Source organism: Belonocnema kinseyi, chromosome 4, assembly GCF_010883055.1.
Source record: "Belonocnema kinseyi isolate 2016_QV_RU_SX_M_011 chromosome 4, B_treatae_v1, whole genome shotgun sequence".
In the NCBI taxonomy this organism is placed as follows: Eukaryota; Metazoa; Arthropoda; class Insecta; order Hymenoptera; family Cynipidae; genus Belonocnema; species Belonocnema kinseyi.
Window position 1 is genome coordinate 134,543,794 of NC_046660.1, and position 19,585 is coordinate 134,563,378.

At 33.5% G+C, this 19,585-nt stretch overlaps 1 protein-coding gene across 1 annotated transcript; it reads left to right on the plus strand.

Annotated features, from left to right (window-relative positions):
- The first annotated feature begins 15,386 nt into the window (after positions 1 to 15,386).
- LOC117171118 lies at positions 15,387 to 17,865 on the plus strand. Its single transcript, XM_033358170.1, has 3 exons — positions 15,387 to 15,573; positions 15,658 to 16,065; positions 17,792 to 17,865. Exons 1-3 carry the CDS (start codon positions 15,387 to 15,389, stop codon positions 17,863 to 17,865), a joined length of 669 nt encoding a protein of 222 aa, XP_033214061.1.
- The last annotated feature ends 1,720 nt before the right edge of the window (positions 17,866 to 19,585 follow it).

Consider the following 19,585-nt stretch of genomic DNA (forward strand, 5'->3'; position numbering starts at 1 on the left):
TATATATAATTTATAATAATAATATATATTACGTAGTCGAGGACCGACCCTCCGTCTTCGCAGAGATGCGTCCAAATACCCATCCTGTCCCCTTTAATTCTACCATTTAAAATTATAAACCCATGTTCTTCGCAAAAATCCATAAACTTTTTCCCCTATCCCCGCATTCCAATGACCTACCAGAATTGAATGGACACCTTTCCCTCGCTCCTCTTCTATCATAGAATCTAAAACTTTTTTCGCAGCCTTCATCCGAACATTATTGTATACAAAAATAATTTTAACTTTTTTACCATTGTCTTTCAGAGCTGCACATTCGATGGACAGGCCATATTCCCAATCAGACACTTCCAAGCCTTCCCCACATGGTTTTCTTACTCCAACCAAATGTCCCCCTTTCGCCGTACCTGTTTTATTCTCTCTTGAAGCTGCCTCATCACACCATATAAAATCTGGATCTGATTTATTCTTAAAGTTCATAAAAGATTTTTCCTCTAGCCAAGTTTCCTGAAGAATCACCAAATCGTAGTTGCTCCAAAACTCCCAAGTCTTGAAGATGTTGCTGCTACCAGCAATGTTCCACGATACAACTCTGATTGGTTTAGTTTATATCTCTCCGAAATTTCCTGGTCTCAATTTTACTCTCTTGCCCGTTCCAGAAAAATTCAGTGTTTCCAATAGTCCGACTCATGTAACTGCTGGCCGCAGATGACCCTCTCTTTCATGCACTCTTCAGTTCACTTACAATTCACCCAAGCACCTCTTTTTCTCTTGGCGTAAAGTCATCTTCAATTCTAATCAACGTACCCGGAAAGTAGTTTTGGTTTGCCATCAAACTCTTCTTTTCACTCCAAGAGGCTATTTTAAGTAATGTCCCACTTCCTATTACTCTCATATGTTCAATGGTAATAATCACTCCGGTTTTTCCCTTGCCACTCTTTTTCCTTTTTTCACACTCAACCCCTTCACCAGGACCCAGTTTTTTCTTCTTCTGCGTTCTTCCAATTCCCATTCTCGTTCTCCCTTGTTTGACAAGTCCGGTTTTTCCTTGACATATTCTCTCTTCTCCTGAGCATTTTTCCTTCTTTAATAATTTCTTGGACACTGTCTTCAAATTCTCCGGTTACGTTTCCGTTTTCTTTTCCCTTATCGTCTTGTGAGGCAGTACGACTTTCGATTTGTGGTCTATCTAACCTCTCTCCTTAACTATGTTTAGAAATCCTCCTCTCTGCATTTTCAAGTCTGGACTCCAGATCCTGGATTTTTTCCTTCAGCTTTTCATTTTCTTCTTTCCATGCTATTTCTCTATCTCTGGCCCGTGTCAATGCTGTTTCCGCAGCCACGTTTCTCTCTTCTAATTCCTCACTCCCCACTAGATCACACATTTCATCCTTCAACTTCCCTGTTATCTTGTTAATTTTGGCACTGTACTTTTGCTCCCACCAGGCATCTAATACTTTTTTTAGTTGGGTACTATCCCCCCATTCACTTTTATTATTGGTCCTCCGGCTCTCCCACGTATGGTCACTTTTCGTTAAGTCTTCGAAGCTCTTACTCCTTTGGAAGCTGGAAAGGTTAACTGCTCCAAGGTTTGTCCTTTTTTCTATCACTGGTGACCGCGTCTTGCTAGAAGCTTGCGACAGACCTCTCTCTTGTGTCGAATCGCTCTTTCTGCTATTCAGAAATTTCTTAAGTTTAAGTCCGCTTTAGTGTCCAACGTAACCACTTTATCCACTTTCTTTGGTCTGCCTGGGCCCTTTTTGAACTTTCCGCCATTCTCAAGTTCTCCCGCTGAGGGGGGGGGGGCCTTAGCGGGGTTACCGCTTTTTGCCGACATAACCTCGATTTTCAGACAAATTCCACAAGGCCTTTTCTGAGCCATCAACGGCAAAAAAGTCAAGATAACACTCACACTAGGAACACCCGATTAACTTTATCGAGTTTCACTCTCCGTACAAAAAAAAAACACCCGCAAAATAACCAAACTCCAAGCAAATTAGCCCAACTCGACACCGCGTCGCGTGCGACACCACAGCGTCCAACCCCCTAATAATAATATATATTTTCCATATATTCAGTTTGAATTTAAAGAATAAGAACATGTATCAATAAATGCATAGTTTTTAATATTTTATCTACTAATTTTTTATCTAAAATACCACACTTCGCAGTTCGAGGCTCAGTTTCTTTGATGCTAACTTCAACCATAAACGTTTAAATTTTCAAACTGTACATTTTTTAATGACAGGGCTACATATACAGAAATTTCTGCACGAATTTCAGGACAAAGGGGCTCTATATATCGAAATTTTGGTACGATTAGCTGGATATCTTCGGTACATGTTTTGTATCGTTTACAGGTGTTGAATCCTTTACTTTCTTACAATTATTTATTAAATATATTTAGCTAATTAATAGCTAAAAAGAATGAATTCTTTGGCTGCATTTTCTTGATTGAAATACATATTTCTTATATTCAATAAAATTATTTCCTTAATTCAAAAGGTCTAGATTTGTTGAAATGTGATTACTCGTTCAAAAAATATATATTTGATTCAAAGAGTCCGATTCTTTGAACTGATTCGGGACACATTTGAATCAATCATTTTTCCATACTTAAATTAAGAATTTAGGTTTACTTAAATCAAAGAAATAATAATTTAATTCGAAATAATATTAACTAAATTACAGTATATATATGTTTTTGTCACAAAGGGTTCATGCATTTATAGCACTGTAGCATTTATTTAGATGAGCAAGGTATTGTGTTAAAATAAATTCTTATTTCCTCAGTGGAAGAAAATATTTCATTTCATTACTAGAATTAAATTATTAATAACAAATAAACATTTATTCCAACAAAGTAATCTTTTTTTAACATTCGTTTCAATTGAATACTTGTTTAAATTAAAGAAATATATTGTTCAATTAAATATCCATGTTTTCCAAGTTCAATTCCTACTGGGTCTGCATGTTTCATAGAATATTTCTGTTTCAGGTTCATCAAGATTTTATATTATGTCATTTGTTTAAATTAAATATGTATATTAAAATGGTGATTATTATTCAGGCTAAAAGAATCCAGTTGCTTATTTAGAAAAATATGTACTACAATTGAAGTACTTACTATTTTATTGCGCTCGCGCATGGTCTAGACCAAAGAAATATTTTTTTGAATCAGAGATATATTTTTCTGCTTCAAATATTCAGAAATTTGCCATGGGTAAATAGTTTTTTTAACCTGTAAAATATTTGCTTGACCCTAAAATATATTTTTTGTCTTCAATTCATATTTCTTTAAATCAAAGAAATATGTCGCTTCGACCAACAGGTCGTATTTCTTTGCCTCAAATAAATTTTTCTTTGAAAATAAACAGGACTTTCACTTTCTTTAGCTAAGTAAAATTCACTTGGTACCAGTAGTCCTTTTTTCAGTGTACCTTATTATAATACCTTTTTATACAAGATAAAAATTTGCTTTTGATTTATAAAAATTTAAAGAATTGTAGGTAGACATGACGGTTAAAAGAAATAGAAAATATTTAATGAAAAACAACAAAATCAATTGTGTACCCGGATAATTAGCTGTGTGCCGGAATAAAGGGTTGTGTACCCGAATAATTGGCTGTGTGCCGGAATAAAGGGTTGTGCATCCGGATAATTGGCTGTGCGCTGAAAAAGAGATTGTGTAAAATGACTGTGTGTCGGAAATCTGAGACTGTATGGTCTGAATAACCCAGTATTTCGATTGACTCAATGATAGTGAGAGTTGGGACAATAGAGGCTCTTGTATCAGAACTGACTACTATGATAATGGGGCAACTATTGGACCATAATCATTGTCAATGGGGTCAATTGAATCTCTACGTTTAGAGTGAAACATTTTCTAATTATGAAGTGATCTTGGCGACACTTACTTGTTCTCGTAGAATAAAATGTTTGAACGTTTGATATTTTTCATTCTGAGAAAAATGCTGGTTTAAGAACTAAGATAAAAATAAATAAATAGTTAAAGTTATTAACAAGTATTATTTTAAAGTTTTCTGGAAACAACTTATTGAAGATTAAAAAGAAAATAGACTCTCAGTAAATAAGAAGATCTGGTCGAAGGACAACATTATTATATTTTGATTAGGATTGAAATGAATATAGGATTCCGAATAAAATCAATAATGAAACAATATTACTGATAATATAAAATTTTAAAATAGCAGTTAGTTGTTAGGATGCAGAAGATAAGATATGTTTAAGTTATAGAACTTTTCAAGAAAGACTACATATAATCTGCTGTTACAGTAAAATTAAAAACTTGAAATTGAAAAATAACTAACAGATATTTATTTGGTTTAAAGACCTTTTCTTCTGTTCGGGCAGGTAATAGAGTGCCTCGAGACCGTGGAAAACCAAAGTTTTTAGTTACAAGAAAATGATAGGCGAAAGAAAATCAACCATAGCAATAGAGGCATAAATATTTTAAAAATATATATATTTAAAGAAATTATACCCTATTTCTTGAGGGCCTATTAACGTATAGTCTAGAACTGACAATATTTAATTAACCTTTAAGCGAGGAAAGAAATGATGAAATTACGGCAAATTGTTTCGTTCAAATAAGACAACATAAATTTTAGCCATTCTGATGGAAAGATATTTTGATCTTAAACAGGGAATCTTGAATCACAAATTAAAAAGAAATTATAAAACGAGAAGTCATTTAGAAAAGTGTACTTGAAAAAAGATGTCCAAAAGCAGATTGGTACATAATGGATTTTTAAGAAAAGGTGAAGGTAGGAAATAGTCTGAAATTTAGATCCGGTGAATAGGTAAATGAATATAGAGCTGAGTTACTGAGGGATTAAAATTTGACAGTGTGAAAATGGAAATCAATTGTCACGTGACCTGAATTTAACCATTGAAAATCTGACACTTCTCAGAAGGCTTCTGAAGTCGTTAGAAATCAAATAATTTGTTAAATAACAATGAATTATTGCAAGGAAAAAGCTGTCTCAAGCATACAGCAAGAGACACCTTTTAAGTAAGGGGAGAGGTGTAAGGGCATGCGCCGTTTTATGAACTAAAACTCTAAGGCGCTAAGACACTTTTACCAAATACTTTCAGAACTAGTAAATTCTCAGGCGGGAAGATTCAAATGGCTTTAATATGGAATTGATTATGAATGTATAGAATCAATAAATATTAAGTAATTACTATTATAGACGAATTCTACGAATGCTATAAGTTTATTGTGGCTTAGAAAACCTGTATGTGAGTACCTTATCCGAATTTAACTACATTAAGACTTTCATTAAAGATATTTCTTCGTTCCCTGTCCAAAGTAGGTTTTGAGGTTAGGAACTTGAAATCTTGGACTATTTTTAGAATCGTTAATGAGTCATGGCGCCAATCAAACACCATAAAAAGAGGACCTTTGGACTTACAAACCGGAAACTGTTACCACATGAGATTGACGTTTTATGGTATTAAAAGTTGGACATTTAAACCATTATCCTTGAACTGTCACTCACTTCAATTGCCGAAATAAGTAGAAAGAGCAAAGTGACCTCATTTATGATTGGTTATTCGACACTAAAAGTGAGAGAAGTCAGCATTTTGATTGGTTAAAAGCTAAAAGTTGAGATAAATCCCACCCAAAACGAGATTATAAATATAGATGCAGAGCTCAGAAAAGTCAGTTATAGTTACAAGTTTCAACATGATTAGACGTTAATTATGCGGATACTTTTCATTTCAGTGTGCTCTTTGAAACCTTGAACCTACGACTCTTAGACTTTTTGATTATTTTTTGATTATACGGACTTAGAAGAATTTCAAAAATTCAAAGGCATCGCGACCTATCGATTTGGCGTTTGCGCACTACGCGACTAGCGTTCGGATCCGCTTTGATATTAAGTGCTAAACTTATTTGTATGTGTGTGAGAAACAAAACTAATAAAATAATTGTTTGTGAGTTACAAACAACTCTTTTTTGTTTAGAAAGAAATAAGATGGACAAAGTCAAGTCCTGACTCCGAACTGTTCGACCTTACGGAAGTGTTTTCCGAATCTCCATACCAACTTTTCAAATCTGCCGCGTCTACTACTAACTGCAATACACGAATATTGTTGCTTATTCTAGAATTCAAATAAGAGAATATTTAATCCGTGAACAATTAAATATCGAAGAATTATAATAAACATTCAAGTTTAATTTACAAGCTAAAATCTGTGTACTGAGTGAATAATTTTTCAAACCTAATCTATATTTCACGGCTAATGGTTTCAACCATTCGACTATAGGTAACGGACCTATACCTCAGCAAGTCAATGCAGAGTATTAACGGAAGAAAGTCGATAGCAGAGTTTGGACGTAACACTGTCCTTAGACCCTTTGTAGGAATGCTCAAACGTCAGCGCCATCACCGTCGTACCTCTGATGCAGATCTCGTGATTGCGCAACTTTCTCTTGGAGAAAGTTTTGACAAAGCTTACATATGACATTCTGCACTAAATATAGTTACAAAATTATTACTTATGGAATAAAAAAGAGTTTCATGTTCAAAAATATCTTCATTTGCTGTCAAAATTACCTGCTTTTCATTTTTTTAATTGCAAGTAATTTTGACAGCAACTTTGAAAAAAAAAAGAATAATTTGCTGTCAATAATTCTTTCCTTCGAATAAATTGCATTACAGTATTTTTTCCTGCAAGTTAAAAACAATTTCGTGCTGTCAATAATTTTATCTTGTATTCATACTTCAAATCATGTTAACAAAAAAATTGAAAACGTTCAAATTCATTACTTTTCCTTCGGCAATCTGTTGTCAAAATTACACGTTTACAATCTAGCGGTGTAGAATTGAAGTTTACTCCATTTTATGCCTCATTAGGACAAAGCCCCCCCACTGGAAAAGCCCGGCATAAATATCTCGCTCAGTCAGGGACGTGAGGAAAAGTCGAGTGGAGAGGGTAAGACGAACAGGTACACCGCGATGAATTGGAAATCGCCCCCAAATATCCATCCTATAGTGACTAAAGTATGGATATCCGTTAGTTTTATGGTCTATGCCTATGACTATATACTGATTAAATACTGAGTCTATTGTAGGAAAACTCGAAGCGTAGAAAGAAGGGCTAGCTAGGAGATCTTTGGTAGAAGTAAGCCGAAAATAACAAAAGTAATAATTGCATATTGTTACGGGCAGACGCCAGTTCTTGTCAAAAAATTGTTTGAATTTAGCACTTGCTAATTAAAAAATAGAATAATCGAAATGTGCGAATCATAAAGATTCGAAAAATATGTTACTTGACTTATAATGTTGTAAATTAAATAACAAATTTTCAAATTTATGTGAAATTGTACTTCATGAAAAATAATTAAGTAAATTTAACTCAAATCTACTGCAGCTACTTAAATGTTTTGTACAATATGTTACTTAGCTTGGCAAATTCCGAAAGCTAAAATTTGTGTAGATTTGAAGTCTTATTAATTAATTTCATTATTTTGGTTTATTTTTCAAACTATTGCATTTCTCAAACTTATCCTTAAATAATTTTGCCCTTCCAGTTCAAAAGTATGAATATTTTCAATTATAACTTAATTTTGAAACTCAATAACAAACAACATACATTTTTTTTATTGCTGAACTAATTTTTTTTATGAAATTTGATTAAAAGTGCTATTTTAACACTAAAAAGCAGAATATGAAGGATTTTCATGGAGTCAAAATCAAAACTGTGGTTTTTAAAATCGAATTTGAGACATTTTGAAGAGGGCCCAAAGCAGAAAATTGCATTTTCTGAAGTGTGGACGAAATTTTTTCAACTGATTTAGAATTTGTTTTCAAGAATTATTCTTTCTTTTAAAAGTAATAAGTGTTTATATTTTTGTGAAAAAATTAATGTTTTTGGTTGAAAAGTCAACTCTTATAGTCAAAAATATATTTTGTTTTTTGTTAAAAATACATTCTTGAAGCGGCTGAACCCACCAAATGGAGCGATCGATCGCTCCAAAGGGGGCGAATTCTGATGACATTGGAGCGATCGTGTATGTTCAACTGGGAGTGAGTTGTGTGACTCTAGCCGTTGGAGTCATAAAGCTGACGTCATTCGAGCGGAATTTTGAGTTCATTAAGGAGTTAAATTTCGTTCCTAATGGGATCACTTAACTATTTTTAAAGGAATGAGATGGAAAGGATGAAAACATTGACTTCTCTGAATTGTTAAGTAGTATGTTGCGCCTTCGGCCCATGTAAATTACAGTTATTTTATTTTTTAAAGCTTTTAACGCTGCAATAAAAAGTATTGCGATTACTCCGTGAGTATATAATAGAAAATTTAACGTAGAATACGAATTTCAACAGTTTAAGAGTTGATATTGCTGTTTTTTTAGTTTTCTAAAAAGGAACTGAATGGGGACCCAATGGGGTTTTTACGGATACTTTGTAGAGGCTCCATTCAGTCCCTTCTGTCCGCCAGGGCAACTATATCTAAAAAGGACATGATGCTGCTTCCATCGTAGTTACTAATGCCAATAACAGTGAAAATGCTATTCTTCATTATGAAATTAAAAATTTCATAGATACTCGGATTCGTGAGACCTGTTCAAGCATGTGATCCTATATACAGTAAATCGGTGCAAAATAAAAGTCATGCTGTTGTTAGGTTGTCAGTACATTTGCCTAATCAGTAAAGTGTTACTAGTGACGATGCTGAAAGTGAAGATGCCATAAGAAACGCATTGGAAAAAGAAACTATGCTAATCAATTATTTTGATTTAAATGGACGTGATACTGATGCCGAATGATATACGTATTCTGAAATTCCAGCTCACTACGTATCTAAAAAACATAGTGGATCAAAATTATCAATTTGACAAAAATGAAAAACAAAATTTAACGTTATTGGACGGATGTTAATGAAGACGTTTATTTGTACGTATTTTAATATACTGTCAACCTATCAATCCTGAGGAACTATGGGCTAAATTAAAAAATGCTATGTAATGAGATTTTCAGAGAAACTATCATGTACAAGAAGCATACATAAGATCATATATTCAGATAAGTACCTATCTTTCTCACGAAAGATCCGATATTAGTAACTTTTCAACGAAGCCATAAATAACGAAATTTCGTAAAGATATTGAGATTTACGATGACGAGGTATCGCTTACTCAACATGAACAACTCGGTCAGACTCAGTACTACAAATTAAATGGAAAACAAAAAGATATTGTAGGAACAATTCTTAACGTTTGCTTTGCCGAACGAAGAAAGGCCTTTTACGTCATGTTTTTATATTGATGGACCTGGTGGCTCAGGAAATACATACATTTATCAAATTACATATCATTTGTGAAAAGTCAAGGCAAAAAATATATTTATGATGGTAGTCACAGGTATTTCAGCAATATTAATCCCACAAGGAAAGACTGTACATAAAACTTTCAGTACGCTAGTTCCTTTATTTTCTGATTCCGTCTCCCGTGGAAAAACTCAATCTAAAGATGCTCAACACTTTAGGCAGATACCTTAGGAGATCTTAGGCAATTACTGCCTGTGAAAACTCATGCAACTCCCAGAGAATTAGTCAATCTATCCATTAAATTCAGATCACTTTGAAAACATTTTTCTGTATTTTCACTAACAGAAAATATGCGTACTTTACCACAAAAAGCATAATTCGCAAAGTATTTATTGTCTGTGGAGATAGTACTTTAAATAACAATGAGAATTTCTTAATACCCCAAAAAAATTTGTAGCTAATAGAACCGATGATATAGTACAGATAATGTTCAGTAAACTTATTAAGGATCGAAGATTTGGAGATCTAGCAAAGACAGCCATATTCTCACCACGAAATGTTGATGTTGAAGAAATAAATTACAGAGACGTGGAGCTATTGGACAAAACCACAGAAGGAATTTATACAAGTGTTGATAGTGTTGAAAATTGTGATAATGGAAATATAAATGATGCAATACTCCCAGAATACTTAAACACATTGAATCCACCGACCCTTCCTCCTCATGAATTACGATTAAGAAACAATTGTATTATAGTAATTCGTAATATTTCTATTAACGAAGGTCTATGTAATGGTACACGTTTGAAAATAATCGAACTTGCAAATAATCTTCTACGATGTCGCATTTTAACTAGTTACAAGGCAGGGGGCATTCTCTTTATACATCGTATTACATTGTATTGTGAAGGACAAAAATTTTCGATACTATCTGGTTGAGTATTGCAAAATCAACAAAAACAAATTCATATATTATTCGACAAAAATATAGGATGAACTTAAACTAAGTAAATCTTATAGTAAAGAAATACATAAAATATGATAAAATATAATACTTTCAAAAAAAAAGTAAACGCGCGAGCGACAGCGCACATTCGATCTCGTTACTTTTAAAGGAAATAATAATTATTTTTATAATTTTCCTAAATCAGTTAAAAAAATTTTTCTACATTTCAGCAAATGTAATTTTCTGTTTTGGCCCCTCTAAATTTCTAAAGTTAGATTTCAAAAACCACCCTTCTGATTTTGACTCCACGTTTGTTATTCAGTTTTAAAATTAAGTTATAGGAATGAGACTATTCATACTTTTGGACTGGAAGTGCAACATTATTTAAGAATAATTTTGAGAAATGCGATTGTTTAATAAATAAACCGAAATTATGAAATTAATTACAAGAGTTCAAATCTGGCCAAATTTTAGCTTCCGGAATTTCAAAATATTAAAGCCTCGGTTCCGTCTCGTTTTCTCGTCTCATCATTCATCGGTAGCGCCTCAGCTTTCCGAGGAATGCGACAGATGTGCGCTAGTAGAGCGTACAGCTCTCAGGAACGTTCTTTCGCCACTCTGACGCGCTAATGCTTATTAGCGTTCTTTAATGAATAGTTAAAGTGGAAATAAGATTCATTATGATGCTTTTTTGTTGATTCATGATTAATTTGATAACAAACACGACTATGTTTCAACTTTTTCAAAGATTTAAGTTAACTGTATTAGTATTTCATTTTATTCCATTTCATTCTAAGTATAAGAATAGAATATATGGAACGGAAAGGTAAAAAGATATATTTATTTTCAAGTCATTTTTAGTTTAAAAAATTTAACACTAATTTTATTTTTTTATTTCTTCAAGTAGAATTTCCAAATTTTGTGGCGTCTATTTTCTACGTTTCATAAATAAAATATATTTGTCGGGATATTTGTAAAATCGAATGTGCGTACGTACTTGAATCACTTTGAGTACTATATATTTCCAAATTTTATGAAATTTGAATTTATAAGAAGTGCATATCAGATCAGTCAATCATAAGACTCATAAACGCATATGATCAATTCACAGTCGATTTTATAATTGTATATTCATGTATAAAAGTAATATATTTTGAACATAAGAAAGTTTTTCTATACTACAAAAAAGTATTTATGGAGCCTCCTAGACTTTTTTATTTTCATGTATATAGATGTTACATACTTTGAAAGATTAAAAAAAATCACAAATGTATTGAAATGTTTTAAGGATTATATAAACCTTTCAAATATTTTATATTATCGCAAATTGTTTACAAGATTTTAAGAAGTGTAAAATATCTTAATGATTTCAAACAAATTCGAAAATTTTCGGAACGAATAATGTGCGAATATTTCAAGGAATTCGTCAAGTTTTCATTATAACTCAAAAAAAAATTTTAATCTTTTGAAGATTTCAAATATTTTGTAACTTTTTTTTAAGATTCGAAAATATTACACACAAATGTGAAGAACTTACATTGCTTTTATATACTTAAAAAGATTTCAAGAAATGCATAAAGATTTAAATCTATTTAAAGGACTGCCCGAAAATTTCAAAGATTTTCATCTTTTCAAATTAATATAAAAAATTTCATAAATATTTTAAAGAATTTGTACTATCCGAATTATACATTTTTAAGAATATATGTATAAGTATTCATAACATCGTGTCGACCACCATGCGATAGATGACGTATAAACAGCCTGGTTTTTTGTGAATCATGATCGTGCTTGAAGTAAGTGTTGCGACAAACCTAAGAGGATTAAGACGTGGTCACTCATATATTCAAATTCTCACGTTATTTTTCATAAAGTTGTTCAAGTTATTTTAATAAACATAAATCTTTATAATATCCTAGAAATCCTCATTATAAATCCCACAAATTTTGGGGGCTTGTCCGGGATTATCGCGAGTTTTGGGGAAAAATGCAAAGAATTGTGCAAAGGATTACTGTTACGACGTAACAATTGATTTAATCTTTTTTTTGTTTAAAGAAATTGAATACTTGATATATTTACTATAATTTGTAATCTTCAATGTCTTTCAGGGTATGTCGTCAAATTTACTACTCAGTCGTACCCTAATCTTAAGAAGAGCTTTATAAAATCTGTTAAATTCACTTCCTAAAATTTGTAAATTGCCTTGGTTCCTTTTAAACCTCTGAAATTTACAATTGAGCAGATGTTCGTCAACTACAGAGATTTTAACAAATCTTTAGTTTAGCTGATTTTATACTTTCCTTTCGTATCTCCTCTTTATGTTTGAATCCTAAACAACGTCTGTAAGCCTCTTCAAAATTCTATATTTCACGTATTTATTTCTTAAGCGTGATGCTCTATTCAGTGCTAAGGATTAGATCCCCGACCTTCCTTAATTGTTTTACAGTAGTTAACCGTCCAACAAACCTGACTAGAGCCGAACCATTTTCTCCGGGGTTTTCCGAATTTTAGTCAATAGACTTCGACGATTCTTCCAATCTTGTCTTTAGCCAATCAGAATCCTACTTTGTACAAATTGTCGACACCCATTCTATATGTATCGTCACCCCCGAATACTAACAAGTCATATAAACAGGCAGATACTTTTCAACCTTCGCAACAAACACTTTTCTCTTGTACCGTGAAAATAAATGTTATATATTGTGTATTACAAAGTGATCTTGTTTTATTCAATCTAAACTCAACCACAATTATAATTTAATATTTTGGCATTTTCAATAGAAACATTTTGGTCCTTCGAATCGCGGATGTTCTAACGTGCGTGTTTCATAATCCTAAAGTGCCGTGTAGAACATTGTCTTTCAGTGACTACCTGTAAATAAAAAACAGAGTGAAGTTCAGTGAATATCATCTTGTGTGTTCAGTGCGGTTTTCAAAGTGACAATCACATTTCAAAAGTGATCTCTGAATGACGTATTCCAAGTGACTTTTAGATATTCACAAATGACAATAAGTAAAAATTAGCAAAGTTTTAGTCTTTACTTTAATCACTGGTTTTAGTCCAAAGTAAAAAGCATGCCAACACCACGGAGAATATTTCAACGCTCTCGCTTTCCCTCTCTTTTTATCCACTTGGAAGTACGACGTCTATATTATAAAGCGCGTCGTTAGTTCGAAGAAGAGAAAACTTCAAAATACGGAGTCAATTCCAGCACCCGGAGTCAGTTCCATTACTCGGGGTCCGTTCCAATAGCCAGGGTCAGTTTCAAGGCCGGGAGTCAGATCTAGTACTCGTGGCCAGTTCCAGTATCCGAGGTCAGTTGCAAGACCCGGAGTTAGTTCCAGTGTTCAGAGTTAGTTGCAACATGCGGAGTCAGTTTCAGTACCCGGGATCATTTAAGTTCCAGCGTCAACACGTACCAGTCCAACGTGATCAGTTCATCGGAAGTTTCGGCTGTTTGACATCATAAATCTGCTCATCGGAACAAGTAAGTCCAGAAAGTTCCAATCTATTTTCACAATTTTATTTTCCTTTCCAAATACCTCTTAATCTCTATCGAGAACATTTTATATCTTAAAAAGAATAAATATCGTCATCTGTAATCATGGCTGAAGAGCTCGATAAATTGAGAAATCTTCATGGGCCAATAAAACGCCAATTAACACATTTCGATGCTGTTTTAAATACGATCGACGAGACAACGGATGTAGGGACGAATTTAAAGTAGTCCAAGATAAAATCGACGAGCTAACTGCTACTCGAGAAGAAGAAGCAGAAAATGAGTCTGAAAGGCTGAACTTTGAAAATCATTTTTACGCGATTAGTGGCCTTGCGAAAAAATCTTTAAAAAATCGTGTAATTAATCCCACATCTTCCACCGCATACGATATTTCATTTCTCCCTTCGTCGCGTTTCGAGCTTTCAAAGCTAACTCCCACATTTCACGGGTCCTTTGACACTTGGCTTGCCTTCCATGATTCGTTTAAGTCAATGTGTCACGATAACGCATCTGTTCCAAATATACATAAATTTTATTATTTAAAACCGTGTCTAGAAGGGGAAGCAGCGGAAATAATTGCTTCGCTCGAAAAAACAACGGAAAACTATACCTTTGCTTGGGACCTTATTACAAAACGGAATGACAATCGTCGAGTAATTGTAGAAAGTCATCTCAAATCCTTATTCGAAACTCAAAGCGTTTTCAAAGAATTTTCAATTCGCAAACTTCTCGACAATGTGCAAAAACAAGTCAGGGCTTTAGAAGAACTGGTTAAAGCTGAAGATCGATGGGATGCACTTCTTGTTTTTATTATTAAAGAAAAGTTAAATAATTACACAAAAGAAAAATGGGAAGAAACCATTAAAGATACAAATGTTCCTTCCTTTGAGAAGATGATTTCATTTCTCGAGCAACGCGCACTCATCGATGCAGCTCATTTTGTTACTAAACGGAGTTCATTTCAAAAGAACGATTCAAATAAAGTATACTCAAAGTCTCATTTGAATTACAAACCGTCACAATCTTGCATGGAAACTTCGGTTCAATCCCAAGCAAATACGACAAAACCTGCATATCCCATTTGTAATGAAAGTCACATTCCATCTTCATGTTCCTCCTTTCAAAAAATGTCTCCACATGAAAGGTATCTCGCGATAAAAAAGACGTCGCTCGGTCATAATTGTCTAAAGGGTCATCATCGTACTATCAATTGCCGAGCAAATACATGCAAAAAATGTCAAAATAGACATCCCGTTCTTCTTCATTTTAAAAGGCAAACTTCAGAAAATTCAATTTCGTCTAATTTTGAGCCTGATACTCAATAACAACTTTAAAGTTGTCACTCGCAAGTTTCTTCTCAGGTCTTTTTAGGCACCGCAATTGTCGACATTCTAGATGATAAAAGCGTTTTTCAACCTTGCAGGACTCTTTTAGATTCGTGCTCTCAATGTAACTCAATCACTGAGAAATTTGCTACGTCCTTAGGACTTCAAAAAAGTCGAGTAGATGTTCAACTCAAGGGTGCGCAAAATCTTTGTTCCAAAGTCAATTACAGCATCGTCGCTAAAATAAAATCGAGGTACACAGACGCGGAACTTAATCTCTCTTGCTTTATTTTTAAGGAAATTTCAGACAAAATGCCTTCTTTACCCCTTGATAAAAAACTATTTAAAATCCCCGAAGGTGTTACTTTAGCTGATCCTGAATTTTGCAAACCAGCTGACATTGATCTTTTAATAGGGGCTGAGTTCTTTTATGAACTCTTGCTTTCAGGTCAACTTCGAGTTAATGGTCAACCCGCGGTATACCAAGAGACTCTTCTCGGTTAGATAATCTCTGATCGAGTTTCCAAGACTTGCGTTTCAAAATCGATACCTCAAATCACATGCAATATAATAAAATTCCAAGAGCTGCCCATTCTTTGGGAATTAGCTGCAGAGTCCACCTCAGAAGTCACGTCAAGTGAGGAATCAGCTTGCGAAGAACATTTTCAGAAACATGTTCGAAGAACCGAATCAGGTCGTTTTTGCGTAAATCTTCCTTTCAATGAGCAAAAGAATGCTATCGGTAGTTCCAAAAATACAGCCTTCCAACGTTATTACTCCATCAAACTAAAATTCGAAAAAGATCCCTTTCTTAAAGAAAAATACACAGAGTGTATTCAAGGATACCTTCAAGAGTCACACATGACTCCAGTTCCAACCAAAGAACCTCTTGATTGCGGATTCTACCTCTCACATCATGCAGTGGTAAAAACGTCGAGTATCACTACAAAGGTCAGAGTCGTATTCGACGACTCTGCAAAAACAACTCCCGGTATTTCATTGAATGACTCTTTAATGGTCGATCCAACGATTCAGGAAGATCTGTTTTCCATAATCACACGGTTTCGATGTTTTCGGCACTGATTTAGTAAGTGACTTAGTAAAACTTAGTGAATTTAGATTAGCAGAGAGGATGTTGAACTCTTTCGCACTATTATATTTATTTAAATTGCAATTGTACATTACACATGATTATATTTAGTTTATACATTAATATATACATGCAGGAATATTATATCATAAGCTGAAACAGAAAAATGTGATTGAAATAAAGCTGCTGGGAATCAAACACGGGTCTCCAATACGGCAGGATGGCGATATTCCATCCTTCTAAACTAGATAATGAGGTCCAGGAATTTATCGCCTCATGCCATGTAAAAATCAGCCCAACTTAGCCCAACTAATAATTGGGAGCCAATTGGGCGCCAACTGGGCAGCCAAATTAACAAAAAGGGAAATTAATTCACAAGTTATTTTAATTAAATAATTACGTAGGTGCAATACAACAAAAATCTTGAATCTTTACCAATTATTCAAAAATTTTAATTATAAAAACTTATTTTCATAAAGCCGGTGAGTGTTTGATTCTGTACTTGCGCGTACAATGGGCTTGCCCATAGAACGCTCAAAGTGGGCACCATCGGAGCAAACTAGTCGGGCATCAACTGGGCATCCCCATTAAAAAAAGTGAAATTAGTTTACAAATTATTTTATTAAAATAATTACGTGGATGCAATCCGACCGAAATCCTGAAACTTTTTCAATTATTTCGAATTTTTGAGCATCAAAACTCATTTTGACAAAGCCGATCAGTGTTTGATTTCTCGATTGGGCTTTCATTGTGTATATCCATAGAACGCCCATACTGGGTGTTCTAAATTAATTCACACGTTATTAAAATAAAATGAGTAAGTGAATGCAATCTCATCGAAATCATGGAACGTTTGCAATTATTCCGAATTTTTAATTATTAAAACTTATGTTGATGAACACGATGCACTATTGGAGCAAACGAGTCTGGTTGCACAAAATGTAACTGCAGTTATATCGATAGAGGGCAGTAGAGAGATAAAATATCGGCCTTGGTCAGCTGCTATTTACTTCGGTAAAATTATTGTAAACTGTATCCGCTTAGGAATAAATAAATAAATCGATATAATTCTGATAAAAAACGCCGTGCGAATAATGAATTAGGCACACGGGTTGAAAAATAATGAGCGATTTGAGCAGAATCTAGCAGTCATTCAACATTACGGTAAATGTATAATATATTTTACATATTATATTTTTAATATACTTAAAATAATGAAACTGTTTCCGAATTAGACATACGCTTTAAATTAAAATAGATATTTCTTTTTAAAAAAACCAAAGAGATCAGCAGATAATGGTAATATTTGAAGTGAAACAACAATAAATAAACTGTTTTTGTAAACTAAGAATTTTATAATTTTGAAAACCCCGCCTGTATATTGGTTAACGTGTGCACTGTGCGTCAGCGCGAGCCGCAAAGCCGCATACGAGCTTTGTTGTCTGCACTAAAGCAGTTGCGAACGCCATTTTTTCTTGTAGTCGAATCCGTTCAAGCTTTTATAAAAAGGGGTTATTTTTACAAAGTTCTTTCGTTTTTACTTTGTAGAAATGAACAAAATAAGTGATCGCTTTGTGCTATTTCCCACACTCAGTTGAGTATTTGTACTAAACCAAATATATTGCAGAAAATACAACTTCAGATGCTTTTAGGACTGAGCTGACTGTTGGAAGAGACTGGGATGAATTTCAGAAGGAATAAGAGGATGCTAAGAGTTTTTAAATCATGAAGAAGCGTCAAGTTTAAAAAAAATATTTACAAACCAGAAAGTAACTCATTTGGACATTGATTGGGCCACCCAATTAGGGCCCAACTATTAGTTGGGCAAAGAAGTTTGGCTCCAATCTGGTAATAGCATTTTTCAAATTCTAAGCACTATATCTTAACGTAATCAAATATCCTAATATCGAGGTTTAAAAATAATTCGTTCTCTTTGTGGAAAATTTGTTTTCCAATTGTAAGTTTTCGAATTATTATAATTTATTGTAATAATGATCTTTGCATTAAACCAAATTGAGTCATTTGGTAAATTTAAGGAATTTCAGTAGCGCGGTGGGCGGCTGACATCGTTTACGCTCGACTGCACTCGTTCCAGCGCTAGGCTCGCTTACTAAGTCACTTACTAATATTCGAGAACGATCTTCCGAATTTGTCTTACCCCGTAATACAAGAAACAGAAAGTCTGATAGTATAATTTATATTCCTACAGACAATAGCAATTTTTCTTACAAATTTAGTTTTTTATATTATTTTATGTACTTATTACTTCTACTCTCTTTATATGATTTAATGACGTCTCTACTAATTTATCCTATCTAGGATTACACTATAAAAAATTCTAAGACTTCGCATTTATAATAGGAAAATTTCATGTAAAAATAGCATAGCTTGCGACTATTGTATTAAAATATACGAATTATCGCCTTGGTCCCTCGATTGCAGTGGCGTAGCCAAGGGAGGGGTTTTGGGTGTTAGACCCCCGTCCCCCTTGACAATGGATATGGCATATCTACTGCCTTTTTGTATACCGTCTCAGTCCTGCATTTATCCGATATACCTTCCTAAAATAGTTCCCCGCCCACTCTCACAGGTAAGGAGGTGTCTCCCTAATAGAAATTTTACAGAACCCTAATAAAATTATTCATTTCTGAAACACAAAATGGGAACCGTAATAATGTAAACTTTAAGCCTAAAAATATTTCAATAGAAAATCTTCACATAAAGAAACCGCAATAACAAATAGCATTTTGAATATATTATCCTAAACGCTAAAACCAAAATATATCGCAGATTACAGACGAGCATAAGTGGTAGGTAATCTACTGTACTCATTGTAAAATGAAATTAATAGCAGTTTCGAAAAATTACATACTATATCATTGTAAATAACACACACTTCACTGTGTGATTTTACAAAAGTATGTGAAATTACATCCTCTAGCGATGTAAATGAAAGGAACCTCGAACTGCAGTGTGATATTAAATACTCGATATATATAAAATTACACATTCCGTCGTACGAACTTAACATTCAGAAGGAAAAATTCAGTCGCAGCGTGTAAAAATAACATGCGTCGGTAAAATCACTTTCTTGTCATTGAAAATTACATCGAGATTTTTAATTTTACCAAAAATCTTTATCATTACCCTGGCGGAAACTAGAAGATTTTTTATTTTTAATTAATTGAAAATTTATAATAATTAATCAAATAATATATGAATACGAAAGCGTCTCTCGTTTTCGTTCTTTATCGATGCCTTCATTTGGAGAAATTGACAGCTATTTTCAACTTTTTGACAGCTTTCACACAAAAATGGATAAAATTCGAGGTATTCCTATTTTTCCTTTTAAATTTTCTGCTATTGGAATGGAAAAAATGTGGTTATTTAAAACGTGTATTTCATATTTTTGTTACGGAAT